The following is a 17,883-nucleotide window of genomic DNA, read 5'->3' as shown; positions in this document are numbered from 1 at the left end:
GTGTATATATATATATATATATATATATGTGTGCATACATCTGGATACATTAGTATATAGGTGAAAGGATTGTTCATACGTTTTCTTTAGTGACAGTCAGTTGCTGTTAATAGGTCTATATAACATATGCATGAGTGTCTGTAGTCTAAATCATGGCAATTGCCTGTGTGTGTCCCAAATCATAGGTGGGTGAATGTATATATTGTTAATTGGTATTCCTTTGTGTGTGAAATTCCCACTAATTGAACCGCAAACATAATTCAAAACCTCAAACCGTGACAACAAATTTATGTATGTCAGGCTATATAGTTTGAAGAACACACCAATGAATTGATCATTTTTTACGAATCATGACCTATATGTTTGAGAATTTAACAATTTAATTTATGTATGTCAGGCCAATCAATGAGAAGGGATGAACCTGGTTTGGCAATAATTGGGATACTACATTCATGTATGTAATAATGCTATCTATAAGTTCTATCCATTGTAATAACCAAGCAATGTTTTTACTGCAATTCATTTTATGTACAATAAATTTGATATCGTTTTACGCATGGTTTGATATATCTCTCTACAAACCCTTTCCTCTACTTTTTTGTCTATATATTACTTATTAGGGGGAGAGATCAATGCAAGGAGCCAGGGTGGAGGCGACCCACAGAATTTTTCTGTTAGACTCTTTCATTACTGATATCAGTCAGGATTCTTGATACACCCATAATAATGTTATTCCTTCAGTGACTTCATTCAAGATTTCCATGCCGCTGCTTGAGCTAGTCTCTACATAGCAGCTATCAGGATCAGCATATCTTCAGCAACAGCTTTGGAAGCAGTATCCTGATCTTGGACTGAAAGAGTGTGGGACTATCTTGGAATGTGACCTAGACGCACCTTTCAGACCTATTTGCACTGTGTCAGTTAGCGGCAAAGCACTTTCAAAGTCCAGAGCCACGGCACATCCTCTGATGTGACCTGTCTCTGAAGACTCACTTGGTGAGTAAGGTTCGTTAGGCTGAAACACTGGGAACTACCTCACAGTTGGTACTGTTGGACACCTTTTTAAACTTTCCTGCCACTGCTGGTTTCAACGCAGTAAGGGTTAAGGCTAAGGGAACTAACCATTCACATCATCTGTTAGCTGGAGTGTTTTGTGCATGCAAGCTCCATGCCCTGTCCTGTCATTTATCCTAGAAAAATGAGCATCCTGCTGCTCCTCTTGATGCACCTAGTGGATCATCCAGTCGCTGGTCTCATTCCACTGCCCACCTTCACCTCCAGAAGAAATTTGTTCTTGCACTCTAGCACCTGATACTCTGGTTATTATAGGGTCGTTCTTATCAGAGGCTTCTTCGGCACTGTTGGGTGAGGCAACACCTCCCCATGTCCCCAAAGACCTCTATGTCCACTTTGGACTTTCTGTTTGTGCAAAATTACTGGAGCAGTGTATTCGCACAGGCTCTAAGCGTGCTCCTGTACGAGTCTAGCTCTGTTTCCTGTGGTTCTTTACCTCAAAATGTGCCCGAGGCCCCTGTTATCTCTGATTCAGATTCAAAGTCCCAACACTTTACTCCTAAAGAGGACGTTTCTGAGCCACCTGCAGACGACTGACATCTACAAGGGGTTTTTGTCAAACTGGATGATACAGTTCCTGCTACCCTGCCTGGAGTCTTCCAGAGCTAAAATAGCTGCAAAGACCTTTCCGGTACACCCACTGCTTAAGTCATTCCTCTGACGAGTGGAAACTCCCTGTAGGATCCTGGGCCCCTCCAGACAATGCGGCAGGGCTTTTTCCCTTTGTGAGGAGATTTAATGCTGAGTGGTTTCTCTCCACCGTAGATGCTCCATTAATCAATGTTAACTATAGAACTCCTACTAAACGTGTTCTTAGTGTTCGCACATTTAGGGATTTCACTGCCAAACAGTTAGATTTCCTACTTTGATCCCAGTGTCCTTGTTTCATTGAGTGTTTGGAGCAATGCATGGGGCTTTGCACTTTAGCTGTGACAGCCTGTTGTAAGCATCCTAACTTGTTTCTTCCATAGCACTGATGCCTGGTCACACACATAGGGCACTTTGATGCCCAAAAAACATTTGCCTCCATTGTCCATTCAGGGAAGTCACCTCTTCAGACATGCTATTGACACAGTCATTGCCACTGGTGGTCGTACTTGTACTCCTACCATAACGCAGATCAGTGGAAAGGGTGGAACAACCCCCTTCATCTACTGCAGTAGTACAATCTTGTAGACAGTAAGAGCATTCTCCCACTCAAGCCGCATTGGCTTGAAGCTAACTAATCTGCTTAGCCTTCTCCATAAGGGTGTGACTCCAGCTTCAACAAGTGGGAGGCTGTTTGTTTGGGGGTTAGCCTCAACATTTATTTATTTTTTTCTTACCAGCGTCCTAACCTCCTGTAGGCAGCAGTATAACCTCAACTGTTTCAGAATTCCCTAATTCTTGCATCCCTCCCACTGTATTTTACAGTAAAAGTACAAAAATCTATTTTGTTTTTATACTGAACTGCTCAGTTACAAATAGTGATGTAGCAACCATACTGCAGATCACATTTTCTTGAGGCCCTTCTGTGATTGATACATCACAATATCTTGTATAAAATAAAAATGAGTGAAAATGGTGTAAGTTTGATAAAATACTGCATTTTGTCTTTCTTATTAGGCTTCCTTAACATACATGACTCTTGTTGCCAAACTGCAATCAAGCAGTGCATGGGATACAAAAGATACTGAGGTGAATTTGAGAGGTAACTGTGCATGTCAACCAGTAAGCTTCTAGCTTTTATTTTCAAAGCTTAACAAATAAAAATAAAGATAGAAGCTGATTGGTTACTGTGTACAACTGCTCCAGATTCTGTCTACTCCAGTTTTAATAAAGCCCCACCCCTGTATTGATAAAACTGAGATAGCCCTATAACTTGTACATTTGATATGCAATATTGGTTTATCCTTTGCAGGAATCTGAATACTTCAGCACACATACCGGGCAACCGACATATGGTAAGAGTAGATTATAATTAATTCCATAGTTAAAGCTGCATATAACTTATCTTCCGTACATGTGAATGAAATGCGCAGTTCAGTGTACATTTACACAAAAAAGTGTTGACAGGCAGGAAGAAGCATCTGGGACAGGAGAGACATACACAGTCACATCTATCATAAAAAAACCCTACCTGTCACTGCTTTTTAACAAACCAAGTGTAGTTCCACTGCTGCATTCTGGGATTCCTGTGACAATAACCTACAGATTCTTGTGGCAGGAATCCCAGGTGTCTTCGTTCAATGATAGGGTGACATCAGCTGCTTCTGTCAGCGGCAGTACACGGGTAATCATACATGGTACTAATACATGCAGTTTAGGATAAATGATTGTCCCTGGAAGCAGGATACATGCGTCTAGGATGGTTCAATTCTCCTGCTTTCTCCAAACTCTTCACCCTTTTGTGAATAACCCTGTTGGGATTCCTGCTGCAAGAATCCATAGGTGCTTGACACGGGAACCCCAGAACGCTCCATGTGGACAAAGCCTTAAGGTGCCCATACACTGTACGATTCTCGTACGAGAATCGCGGGAAATCCCGCGATCGTACGAGAATCGTACTGTGTATGGAAGGCATGCGACCGTTTCTACTGTACGGTCGCATGTCTTTTGTCGAACCAGTCTTTTGTCGGCCGGTTTCTAACCCGCTCGTTCGATAGCTGTTGAACGGGCCGGTGTGCGCGCGCGCACACTGCCCGTTCTGCATTGCGGTCGTAAGGTGTATGGGCACCTTAACAGTTATTTCAAATATTAATAAAGTATCAACTTGAATACCATCCACGTGCTTTTTTTTTAATCAATACAACCATCTGAAGTGTTTTGTTTTAATTCATTTCACCTGTTGAGTTGTCTCTGCATTCAGCACCTGCAGATCATCAGTGATGAGGTAACATAGGGGATACATCTTCCTATATCCCCTGTGGCTCCTTAGGCAACGATAAAATGACATCTCAACACTAGCCCTGAACTGAAATTTTTCTCATTAAATCAAGAAAATTGATTACACACGGCTTGAATAAAAATGTCATCCTCTCATTATAGTCTTGGCAAGCATTTTTTTTAAATAACAAAAATGCATTGAAGGCAAACTATGTCCATTGCATGCACATAATATTTACGTTTACTAGAAAATAACTTCAATGTGGCTTTTACTTTTTTACTTGTGTAATATTTTCATGAAAATATTTTCTGTTGAGATTTGTAGATATCTTCAAATTAATATCCAATAACAAGATAAGGCAGTGAATGTATGTTTTTGGTGATTTGCACAAACTAATAGACTTCTGTTAAGAGAGAAAAAGTAAAACACAAACACTGCTTCACTATTAATCAGGAAGCACAGAGTGCTATGCCTAACGAGCAGCTCTCATTTATACTACATATACAATTACAAGCAATACATAGAAACAAGGCTTTACAGCTTCAGCACACATTGAAGAGATTTACTTTGAACATATCACATGCACTCACTTTTAAAGTGTATTTCCACGTTTGCAGCCAAATTGAGTTAACACCTACGTTATATTTGTTACATGTTCCCAATCACATTGCATAACTTTAAAAAAATATGTTTTTAAAAACTGCTGCTTACCTTTTTACTTTTCTTTTCTCAAAATGCCAGGGCTGAAAAACCCTACTTAGTTCTTCCTTTCTATGTAATGTTTATGAGGGGGTAGGGAGTTGTTTGCTGTAATTTACCTGTCTGTACTGTGCTGGCAGATCTTCATGATAATTTCTTAACTAAATGTTCAACACTCTCTGTCCTAACACAGAGTTGAAGATATCAAGGCATTGGGTGGTGCATTGTATTAACATGCATTTAAAAAACTGTCCCTAAGTTTCTTCCAAATCTTCACCTTGCCATATTTTCAAAGCAATAGAAGCTGCCCATAGAATCCTATGAATAATCCTAATCCAAAGAAACAGCTAAAGGTAAGAATGTTTTAAAATAATTTAAGGTATGCTGTGTAAATGGGAACACACAAACATACAGTGGTGTTTTCTCAAATTTTGACTGTAAAGGTGGAAATGCAAAGCATTTTGTGAATGAGCCCAAACCCCTTTTTGTTGTCGTAAAATATGTTGTGTATATATTTATAACATAGTTTAAAGCTGTAACATTTTAATTTTTTTAAATTTGTATTTACTTTGTAACATTTTTAAATTTTCATTTATTTTTACTTTATCGCCTTTTTTATTTTTTTACATTTTTAATGAGTTATTTTTTCCTTTTTTCCTTTTTTTTAACTAATATTTTTTTTTACTTAACTGTATTGTTATAACACAGGGGTTGACAAACCCCTGCGTGATAGCATTTGGAGGTGACCCTGCCACCTCCAACACAGGAGTTCTAGCACAGCACTGTGCTAGAACTCCTGTGACCACAACGAGCAGCGGCCAAGAACAGAGGCTGAGGGTGGTGACAAAGCCTGTCACAGCTCCACGCCCCGTGCTCTGTCACAGCTCCACGCCCCGTGCTCTGTCACAGCTCCACGCCCCGTGCTCTGTCACAGCTGCACGGCCCGTGCTCTGTCACAGCTCCACGCCCCGTGCTCTGTCACAGCTCCACGCCCCGTGCTCTGTCACAGCTCCACGCCCCGTGCTCTGTCACAGCTCCACGTCCCCTGCTCTGTCACAGCTCCACGCCGTCAAAGCTCCACACCCCCCGCGTCACCGCTCCACGCCCCCTGCTCTCGCTTGCTCGCGCCCAGAACTACATGTTCCGGGCGTTAGGATTTCAACACCGATGCGCAAGCATCGGCGTTATGTACCGGGGCATTTTCATAAGTACAAGTACTTGTGAAAATGCATTGTATCGGTCCTGATACCGAAGCTAGCATCGGTATCGGGACATCCCTACCTGATATACTTGAATATTTAAACCCAATAACAAAAATATAACATATTGCAGTTTACCAATCCTTAAATGAGGTGGCTGCATTAGCTTTCTTTTTTTAGTTTTTTTTATAAATCTTTTCTTTTCACCTGTTAAATATTATAATATAATTTCAACTGCCAGTAACACACTGCCAGTAACACACTTCTTTTGCCGGCATGTTTGCCCGCTCTGCTTTGACTCTCAGACACCCGATATTAAGGTATCAGGTGTCTGAAAAAGGTTAACCCTTTAATTAATGGATGCCTCCTATACTGAGGCATCCATTAATGAATGGTAACCGCTGATTCTCAACGGTAACCAGCCCTCTAATGCAGCAAATAACTTGTCACTTACAATGTACGTGACGAGTCATTTGGTCCCTTTGTGGCGGGACGTACAGTGTACGTCTCCCGTCACAAAGGGGTTAAGGTGCCCATACACTGCACAATTATCGTATGAGAATCGAAGGAAATCCCGCGATTGTACGATAATCGTGCAGTGTATGGAAGGCGTGCGACCGTTTCTACTGTGCGGTCGCACGACTTTTGTATTTCGAGCATGTTGGAAAACACGATCGAGAGATAACACCCGAACGGGCCGGTGTGCGCACGTGCACACTGCCCGTTCAGCATTGCAGTCATCGGAAGCCCGCCCCTCAGGGGGGCAGGCTTGCGATCATCGCAAGTACGATCAGCCTGTCCAAGATAGGCAGATCGTACTTTTTTTTAAAATTTACTTTACAACCCTCGCAAGACAAAAGTCTTGCGAGGGTTGTAAAGTGTATGGCCACCTTTAATGTTTGGTTTGATTTTTGTTTTGAACACTTTTGTTTCTCAATAGAGTATTTACTGTTTCAGGTTCTACAGCTGTTACTTCACCCACGTACGGCAGAATATTACCTCCTGCAGATCAAGCCTACAGTCACCAAAAAAGGTATGTATGATATATGTGTGTTTTTAGATTGGAAAAACATATATGTATTTGTGGACTTAGGATTATGTTTTATGGTTTACTGCTATATGTGTCTTTATTGTTCATTAAGGAGTACTGTATCAGTAGTCAGTGACATATGAGGTTATATTCAGCCACCTACAGAAGGTGGACCCTGGCAAATAGAAAAAAAAGTTGGCCAGCCAGGTATAACCCTTTCCACTCCCAACATGCAAGAGTCCTTAAGAGGATGGATAACGTTTCTGAAAAGGTTCTTCAATTTGTTTCTAACTTTTTCTTTTTTGCATAAAACACCAATTCCAAAAAAGTTGGGATGCTGTGTAAAATCTACATAAAAACAGAATGCAATGCTTTGCAAATCTCATAAACCCATATTTTATTCACAATATAAAGCATCAAATGTTTAACCACTTCTAGCGGGTTCACGTAAATACACGTCATCCGCTTGAAGTTATTATACCAAGAACATGGCTGCTGCAGCTGTGTTCTTGGTATGGTTTTAAAAGGCTGGTGATTGCTGTTTATATACAAGTGATCCGGCGCTCCCCCCTCCGCTGCCGTCTTCCGGGGCGGGTCTCTTCTCTTCAATCACTCTCTGGCACGGTGGGGGTCTCTCCTCTTCAATCGGTGAGTGATCAGCAGGCTTCTACCCGCTAATCTCTCCTCCGATCACTGGATCCGGGAAGTGATGTCTATTACATGTCTATTAAATCACTTCCGGTGTCACTGTTTAAATTCTCTGGCTCTTAGAGCCAGGAGAAGAAACTAGTGAAGCAGATCTCTGCTTAATCAGCTTCTTTGGGGTCCCCAGGTGACATTAGTGGTTTGAAAGACATAGGGGGCTTGTTAGCAGAGATGAGTGCAAAAAAAATAAAAAATTTTTTTTTTTAAAGTCCCCCGCCCCCCACTTGCACGCACATACAACGCAAACATGCATCAGATGCGCCTATGTGCAAAAACGCACCAGAAATGTTACATATCGCCGTGAACATTGGAGAGAGAGCAATAATTCTAGGGCCATCAGTCACTGTTAACATTAAACGGATGAGTAGTAAAATCTTTTAAAGCATTGCCTATCGGAAGTTCTGGGTATTGTAGTTTTTTGTGGTTTCATGGGCGCACGCAATTTTGTGGCTTGACATGTTTTGTATCAATTTACCTGATGTGACCCCATCTTTTATATTTTACCAAAAAATTCGGTATTATATTCTGTTTCTGTGCACTAAATTTTATTTTAGTGTATTTTATCCTAAAAATACTGGTACGACACTGGTAAGAAATTGCAACTAACATTTTTTTAATTCTACTCTGCTTTCAGAAAATATATAATTGTTTGGGGTTTTTAAGCTGCTTTCTAGCCAAAAATTCAGATTTATCATGAAGTTGGGACAGGGCAACAAAAAGCTGGCAAAGTAGACGGTACTAACAAGGAAGAGCTGGAAGAATTTTGCAACTAATTAGATTAATTTGCAATAGGTCAGTGACATGATTGGTTATAAAAAGAGCATCTTAGAGAGTCAGAGTGTCTCAGAAGTAAAGATGTGCAGAGGTTCACCAATCTGTGAAAAGCTGAGTCTAAATATTTTCAGAGCAATTTCAGAATAATGTTCCTCAAAGTAAAATTGCAAGGACTTTAAATATATCATCATCTGCAGTACATAATATCAAAAGATTCTCAAAATCTGGAGAAATCTCTATAAGAGATAGAGATCTAAGAGATCTAATAAGAGACAAGACTAAAACACAATACTGCATGCCCATGATCTTCGGTCCCTCCCTGCATTAAAAACAGGCATGATTCTTTGATGGACATCACTGCAAGGTAAAGCTCTATCATGCCAAGAAGCTGCCATATCTGAACAAGATCCAGAAACGCCATTGTCTTCTCTGGGCCAAAGCTCAGTTGAAACTGGTCTGTCGCAAAGTGGAAAACTGTTCTGTGGTCAGACGAATCGAAATTTGACATTCCCTTTGGCACCCATGAGCGCCTCGTCTCCGGACTAAAGAGGGATCTTCCCACTTATTATCAGCGCTTCTGCATTTCTGATGATATGGGGGTGCATTAGTGCGTATGGAATGGGCAGCTTGCACATCTGGAAAGGCACCATCAATGCTGTAAGATACAGTATATCCAGGTTTTAGAGCAGCATATGCTCCCATGCAGCAACTTCTTTTTCAGGTAAGGCCTATTATATTTCAGCAGGACAATGCTTAACTGCATGTATGACAACAGCATGGCTTCATGGTATAAGGCTGGGTTCACACCTAGGCGTATCGAATATGCGCGTTTGTTGCGCGTTTTTACCGTGATACACAGTAAAAAACGACAAACGCGCGTTTCCGAGGGCTACCTGGCTGTATCCCAATGGATACGCGTGGCAAATACGCCCCAAAGAAGCTCCAGTACTTCTTTGGGCGTAGGGCGTTTTGCGGTAGTCAACGGGTGGCAGCCGTAACAATCGTGAGCGGAAGCAGAGACACCGGCACGCCAAATTTGCTCAGTTGAAACTGGTCTGTCGCAAAGTGGAAAACTGTTCTGTGCTCAGACGAATCGAAATTTGACATTCCTTTTGGCACCCATGAGCGCCTCGTATCCGGACTAAAGAGGAGAGGGATCTTCCCACTTATTATCAGCGCTTCTGCATCTCTGATGATATGGGGGTGCATTAGTGCGTATGGAATGGGCAGCTTGCACATCTGGAAAGGCACCATCCACATCTGGAAAGGCACCATCAATGCTGTAAGATACAGTATATCCAGGAAACGCGCGTTTCCGAGGGCTACTTGGCTGTATCCCAATGGATACGCGCACCAAATACGCCCCAAAGAAGCTCCAGTACTTCTTTGGGCGTAGGGCGTTTTGCGGTAGTCAACGGGTGGCAGCCGTAACAATCGTGAGCGGAAGCAGAGACACCGGCACTCCAAATTTGCAAAATACGTCTATTTATTGACGTGCATTGTGGTATGTTTTACCTGATGAAGGGGATCCTTTGTGACCCCGAAACGTTCGTTGTTTTCTACCACGATGCACGTCAATAAATAGACGTATTTTGCAAATTTGGAGTGCCGGTGTCTCTGCTTCCGCTTACAGAGCGTAGGAATGCGCTGTAAAACGCCCAGGTGTGAACCAGGCCTTCGAGTCCAGGTACTTAACTGGCCTGCCTTCAGTCCTGACCTTTCACTAATTGAAAATATTTGGCGCATCTTAAAACAAAAAATATAACAAAGAAGACCCAGGACTGTTGAACAGTTAGAATCCACCTCACGTGGGCAGCTGCATATAACCCCAATTTGTCTCTTATTCTTTGTCCCTTAACCTCCCTGGCGGTATTCCCGAGTGTAGCTCGGGGTTACTTTTCCATACCATAAGCGGTAACCCCGAGCTACACTCGGGAAAGCTGCATAGCATTTACTTACCTTGTCCCTCGAGCCGCGCTGTGTTCTGCGGCCGTCTTCCGGGTTTCGTCGCAGGGGGGTGGAACCGGCGGGATATTCAAAAGAAAAAAACGACAGACAAAAAAAATGTGAAAAACAAATTGACAGAAAAATGACATGAAAAAAATTAAAAATCATACCGCCAGGGAGGTTAAGGAACAGTTTTTTTTTTTTTTACTGTAAATGAAAACTCCTGTTATTCTATGCAGTGGGCAAAAATACTGCTATAATTTGAGCCCAAATGAATGCATAGTAGGAAATAAATATGGGGTATTTTGTTATTTTTTTTTTACATGACAGACTTTAACAGTTCATTCAATATGACAATGTCATAAGATTCTAGTAAATTAAACATGTGATGTGGTGAATTCAGTTTGGTATTTCTACTTTACTAATAGAATTACTGTTAGAGATAACGTGAACTCCTTTAAAACTGTACCAATATCATATTTACCTGCCATCGCTATGCATCGCACCCACAGTCTTTTGCTAGTTGCCCCTGGTCCATGGCTTGCCCTATTTTTTGCGTTTGCAGTGGAACGGAACGCTGGCAAAGTTTTGCCACGCGTCCGATCGCGCTGCGGGCAGGGGGGCGTGGAAGCGGTGCCATTGACTTCAAGCCACCGCCACGCCCCCTCCCGCCCCAAAACGCTGGGGGAAGTTTCTCAGCGATTGCGGTGCGTTCCAGCAGCTACCGCTCTGGAATGCACATGCTTTCGGTGTGAACAAGCCCAAACAACTAGAGTTATAAACCTAGATGTTATCTCTAGCAGCCAATTAGGTTTAACATTGTATTCTAATCTACACTAGACATAAAAAAAGACAAGAAATGGATTGGTGGCCGAATGGCTGCACTTTTCTTTAATTTGCTTATAATAAGCATGACTCGCAATCCAGCTGTGCTTGCATGCCAGTGCATTTATCAGTTTTTTGTTTTAGATGGGAACCTTTGCTTCTATTTATAAAACTGTTCTATTTACCGAGTCCCACCATTTATTTTCTTTCCATTAATGGTTGACATTGCATCAAAGGTTTATATTTGTGAGATGGAAAAAACTAAATTCTATCGTATGAAGTGATCTGGTGAACAGAAGGTAGATGCTCCAAGCCCTTAAGAGATCATAATAATTAATTGCAGGCCACTAGCAGCCGGGGGTTCATACTCCCAGATTAGACACAGGAAACTGAGGTCAGGAGGTAAAAGATTTCTTTGCTTTTCTTAGTTCAATTTCCCATAGGCAGGGGTCTTTCCAGAGAGTAGCATTCTTACTTTTGCAATTTTCAACAAAAATAACCGTCATATTAAAGAAAAACATTAGAGTTTCAGCACAGCAAAATAGTTTTCACATTGTGCATGCACAAGAGAAGCTGTTTTTATGCATTTCACATTTTGTAGTGTATAATATATATTATAATTGTGAATGTTATAATCTGACTTCTAAAAAAAATCCAAAACACAATTCTTGCCATGGATAACACAGCTTCCAACTAATTAATGAAAATGTTAATGTTTTAACAACAGTAATTCAGTAAAGTTTATTAAATTAGTGATCCTTCTCAACATTCACTAGGCTCTTTGCTGCAACACAGTACTCCTAAAGGTGCCCATACACCTTACGATTATCGGACGAAACTTTTCGTCCGATGATCGAACCGTCGTACGATTTTCGTACGACGGCCCCATCCTGCCCCGATTATCGAAAGGTTTAATCAGCGGTAGTTAAAAAAAACACCTGGGCGACTTGCGGTAATTGACCGCAATTATTTTCGTTTGCGCAGTGTTAAACGTACGACTTGACGGACGGAAACGCCCACAACCATGCGAACATCGTACGATCGACCAAAGTTTTCAAACATGCTTGAGCATCAAAAGTCGTACGATTGTACAGTACTATCGGTCAGGCACTTTATTCACACGTTACGATTGTCGTACGAAAAGTCGATCGCATACGATTATCTTACGATAATCGTAAGGTGTATGGGCTCCTTTAGATGAAGAGTACTTATTAACTTTCATTTTTATTTTTTTTTTAACCCAAGGGACCTCATGCAATAAAGATGCAGTAGTATTACTCCTAGCAACCAATCATATGCTTTCCATTTGCAATGCAGTAGAAATTTATAAGGGAGCATTTTGTCTGTTAATATGGGCAACAAGACACTTATACACACTGTTCTGACCTTTATAAATTATAACATTTTGGGGCAATAACAGAATACTGCTCAAATCTTACTAAAGTCACTAGAGTTGATTTACAAAAGACAAACAGGCTGTTCTCTTTGCACAGAAATTTGCACTTTGCTAGTGAATTTCCTCTTAGCTTAGTGAATGATGTGAAGCTCTGCTGTCTTTCATCATCAAATCACATACAAGCAAAATTACTGTTCTAGCTTTTGTTGCATGTGACTGGGTATTGTTTGCGAAGTGATTTTTAACCATATTTATTAAACCAAGGAAAAATTATCTGGCAAAGTGAATGGCCTATTTCCTTTACCCCACTGATGCAGTTTAGTGTATTAAACCAAAATACAAGAGCTGTGTACATAGCTCCTCCCTTTTTTTTTTTTTTGTAAATGTAGCTGTGTTGTGTAATTGAAAAAAAATTTTTTGGGCGTGAATAAATGTTTTATCAATACCTGTTGATCCTGACAGTTTCTTCTCTCCTTGTGGCCTTCTTTAGTAGGTTGTCACTAATTCCCAATCCTGCAGGTTGGTGGTCACCGTGTACTTTTTAAAGCCAATCCACTGCAGTCAATGCCCTATACAGGCTGATCGACAGCTGCTCTGGCTATTTAGCAGCTGAGACAGGGACTTCTGTAACTCCCACTTTCCTTCTTATATAAGGTGCCTTGTCAATGCAAGGAGGCACGTGTGCATCAGGTAAGCTAAAATCTGTACTGTCTGGAGTTACAATTCCTGTTACATGCAACCATGGCAGACAGGTTTTAGCAGCAATGCCAGCCTAAAACCTACCACCTACATTGGGCAGCAGCCTTGCTGGATTAACCATTAAACAAAGTAAGCAAGTACATAGAGCACCAAGGGAAGAGAAAACCTCTGCGTTTTTTCCCCTAGCTATTATGCCCTTGGAGGATATGTGCACTTTAAAACGTATTGCACTTATTCTGTTTGCCCCTTTGCCATAAGGGACTGATCCCACCTTTCCCCTCCACAGATGTATGCTTACTGAGATCGAATTACTGTGGCCTCTGTTGTTTTACATCTGACGCCACAAGTCCTTTCTTTTCTGGCCACTCGGGCACATTGCAGCCTCCTAGACTTGTATCAGACTTGTCTACCTTCGTCTCCTGGCATTCTAGTCATAGAAATCGAGAGATACATGTTATACATGTATAACAGTGACATTAAATGGTTGGCACAACCATTTAATGTCACTGCTATACATGTTTTTTGCCCTAAAAATCGATGAACAAGAAGTTTTAAATAGTTTTAAGATCAAACCCAGACTGAGATTGACAAGACCTGCAAGCAAGATATACTACTAGTCATTTAAGATTGCAATGCAAAGGTAAAAAATACAAACGGACAACATCATGCAACCAGAAATGAAGCAGGGCAATACTAATCAACTTCCGTGACTACAGTGACCTCTTCATTACTAATATTCTTCAAGTAAAAAAAAATCAACATCTGTACACCTGGAAATCGCCAGATAGACAAATCAAATGAACCATAGTCTCTGTGCTATAATAGCAGAGACATGGCATGGAGTGGATTGTGGAACAGATCATAAACTGTTAATGTGCAAACTTCAAGTGAAATTGAAAAAGATCAGTCTTCCAAAACAACCTGGAAAACTATCTTTCAAAGTAAATGTTGAAAAATGTTATATGTTAAACTTATATGTAACACTAATATTACACAGTAATTGATAGCAAACCAGGTGAATTGTGAATGGAATTCAAAGAAATCATCAAGGATGAATCTGAGAAAAGCTTAGACAATATATAGAAGATGACAGAATATACAGTGAAAATTGCTCAAAAGAGGAGATGAGCAAAAATGACAGATAAAAATTTTGTAAAAGAACTGAATCGTGAATTCTAACAAGCTGCCAGGAAGGGTAATTACTAATATTACAACAACATTTTAAAAAACATTTAAGAATGAAACAAATGTGGAAAAACAGATCACTTTTTAGAAGATCTGTGATATAGAAAAAAAAAGCTCATTTTAGCTTTGACTATGTGTGCTGAAAGATGTCCATGGATAAATCATCACTGATGGAACCGAGCTTGAGCAAAAACGGAATACATATAAGACCTTTTATAGCAAAGACATCATAACAAAGACACTTATTCTGAGCCCAGCAAAAAAGTTCAGTGATGGAAAATGTCAGACTGGAACTGAGATCACTGCTAAAAAGGAAGGCCACAGGAATTTATAAGATTGCATCAGAATTACTGCAAGAAACTGAAGAAGAATCAATTAAAGTGCAGACAAACTTGATAAGTCTGGAAAAACACTCAAAGGCAGACGGAATGGAATAGAGCAGAGTATATTTTAATACCAAAGAAGGGAGACCTGAAAGGCTAAATAATTTTTTAACCAGTTTCACTAATATTACACACCAGCAAAATCATGCCATAGTTTACTCAATGCTGACTAGAACCTTTATATTGAAATAGGATAATCAGATGTACAAGCTGGATATAGAAAAGGCAGAGGAACTAGAAACATTATTGTAGATGCATTCTGGATAATTTTGGAAAGCAAAGGTATACAAAAAAAGAAGTTGACTGTGCTTCAATGATAACAGTAGTTGACACAGTATTATTAATATACCCTGACTGAGGGGATGAGACTTCTGTGTGCAGTATGATGAGCACTGTAGAAACCGGATGCCTATTGTGAACAAGCCTGTTTGACCAATATCGTACACAAATATGGTTGTAAACCTAGACCTCTGTGTTATACTAATTGACCCTTGAAGATATATTTTACATGCACTTGTCCCTTGGTCAAATGCATGTGTTAGAAAGATGGGATCTGTTTTGAAGATGGCATATTAAAGTGACACTAAACTCAGGAGATAAATCTTAAAAATGCATTTAGGCACCCTAACTATTAACAAAATGTAGCTTATGTGTGCATTACTCAACTGTAGATCCTCCAAATAATTTCCGAATTTGTGCTGACACTGTCCTTCCTTTTTGAAAGATGGCTACTTTGGCCCCTGTGTGTGTTGTAAAGTAGCCACCACTCCAAACTCGCTCTCATTATAGACTAATATAAGTGTACAACTGCCACGCGGAAGGAAAGTTTTAGTGGTTATTAGACATGTGCATTCGGATTTGGATGAACCTGCAGATCAACAAAATTCAGTTGAATCGGCTGTTCGTCCGAATCCGAAGTAACAAATTTATTATAAGCCCGAATATACTAAAACTATATTCGGGCATACATAAATTTGTTTCCAGAACGCGCGGGGGCCATATTGGCCGCGGCGCGTTCAGCGCAGGCACGCCGCCATCTTTGAGTTTATCTTGTTATACACCAAGATGGCGGTGCCCAAATATACCGGCGCTGCCATCTTTGTGTATACCAAAATACACTCAAAGATGATGCCGCGCAGAACGCGCCCATGCAGGCCGCCGTTTGTTCTGCATTCTCAGTATGCGGTTTTGTTGATATTTATCGGAAATAAGATATTTTTGCTTATTATTTTCATAAGGTTGTGATTGATTGCTTTGCTGCGGTATCTGCTAGGAGGCATACTGTATGTTAAAGAAATAATATTGATAAAGAGTAAAATCTTTCAAAGTGAAGTAATGATATAGTAGGAAATATAGATTCAATCCATATTTCACCTCCACCAGTTGGATTTGTATTCATAAATATCAAGGTTTATAGGGTTATGACAACAGGAAAGACCACTAACTACAAAGTTGGTGATGAAGATATAGAAATAGCTAACCGTTTCACCCTCTTTGGTTTAAGTATTAACAACAAAAGATCGTGCAGTCAAGTAATACAATGCAGACTGGCTCTTGGAAGAGCAAGTATGAAAAAGAGAGAAGATAGAAGAGATCTTCAAATGTACTGACGGGTCTATAGGAACATAGATCAGAATCATACATGCTATGGTATTTACTATTACTCTCTATGGATGTGAAAGCTAAACAATGAAGAAGCAAGAAAAATATTGATGCCTTTGAACAAATACCATGGACAGCAAGAAAAGCAAACAAATAAATCCTTTTACTAGAAGCCCAGATGGCTAGGCCAACGCTGTCTTATTTTTGATGCATGAGAAGAACCAACTCACTGGAAAAGTTGAAGGCAAAAGAACAGAATGTGTGTGGCAATAAGTAGATGGAGAAAGTCACAAATTATGAACATGCCATTCTGAAGACTTAAGACCCAAACAGAGGACACATCATTCTGGCGATCCATGTGGTCGCTCGGCGTTAACTTCAACTTCTTGGCACCTAATTATATAAAAAATGATTTGCCTAATGGACAGCTTGGCCTGTTAACAGTATTGGAAATATAAACAATACTTGTGTGTGCGTGTCTGTCTTTGTAATATCCCCTTTGCACACTGTACCCCAAAATCAAACGGGTGCTGGAACAACTGGTGGATAGCGCCACAATATACAATCTAGAAGATATGTTGTCCGCACACCATTCATGTCTTTTTTTTGTTATTCGTATTCCTTTAGCGTGACATGTGAATGCAACGTTTCGGAGCCTCACAGGACCCCTTCGTCAGGCAAAGTGTGGGTGGATCTCGACAGCATTGTCGGGATCCATCCCGGTTGTGGCGCTCTCAGTATACCGCGAGCTGTAGCTCGCGATATACTGAGCTTTGGGTCACGGGAGGAGGTTAGTATATGTCCTTTCGTGACCCTAAAAAGAACTATAGGAAAAAACACTTACCCCATAGTTCTCTTTTAATACATAAAGAAATGTATCCTTTTTAATGCAATCAGTGCACATATCTGAACTTGACTTTGTATCAGCCTCTTGCCTTCTACTGTACAGTCTGTACAGCAGAGCTCGAAGAGGATGAGGGCGAAGCAGCACAAGGAGCAAGGCCAGTGTGCTGTAGTGTAAGGATAAGAGGAGAGAGCAGACTGACAGAGAGATAAGCTCATCAGTCTACTGCTTCTCCTTTCACTGTCCAGTCACAGGGTGGGGAGATGGAATTATATATGAAAGTGAATCTGCAGCAGTAAATGGTCAGTTCTCTTGCCGTGTGTGTGTATAGATAGAGATATACAGTGTGTGTGTATCTGTGTGTATCTATCTATATATCTATATATCTATAGATATATAGATAGATACAAACACACACAATTTCTCATATGTGTGTTTAGCTGTGTGCCTAGAGTTCAGCTTTAACCCTTTCTCTGCCACCGATGTATGCCATACATCGGTGGCATTTCCCGTTCTGCTATTAGAACAGTAAATATATCAGAACTATTCCCCAGACGGTCCTCTTTAAATTAATAGGTGTCATCACCGGCTGACAAGCCACTGATGATAGCTATTAACAAGAATTCCGGGCGGAACCCCCCCCCCCCCCGGCCCC

The 17,883-nt window shown here is 40.6% G+C and overlaps 1 protein-coding gene across 1 annotated transcript in view; it reads left to right on the top strand.

Moving 5' to 3' along the window:
- Positions 1-17,883, top strand: part of LOC108799598 (sperm flagellar protein 1-like) — a 67,643-nt gene that overhangs the window by 24,971 nt on the left and 24,789 nt on the right. Inside the window, exons 4-5 of the mRNA XM_018571487.1 lie at positions 2,975-3,017; positions 6,796-6,871. Of these exons, the coding sequence (XP_018426989.1) occupies positions 2,975-3,017; positions 6,796-6,871 (119 nt within the window). The remainder of the gene's footprint in view (positions 1-2,974; positions 3,018-6,795; positions 6,872-17,883) is intronic.

The sequence above is a fragment of the Nanorana parkeri genome, unplaced genomic scaffold, assembly GCF_000935625.1.
Source record: "Nanorana parkeri isolate BGI_ZX_2015 unplaced genomic scaffold, ASM93562v1 scaffold1767, whole genome shotgun sequence".
NCBI classification, from domain to species: domain Eukaryota; kingdom Metazoa; phylum Chordata; class Amphibia; order Anura; family Dicroglossidae; genus Nanorana; species Nanorana parkeri.
This window is presented reverse-complemented; position numbering and strand designations above follow the sequence as displayed.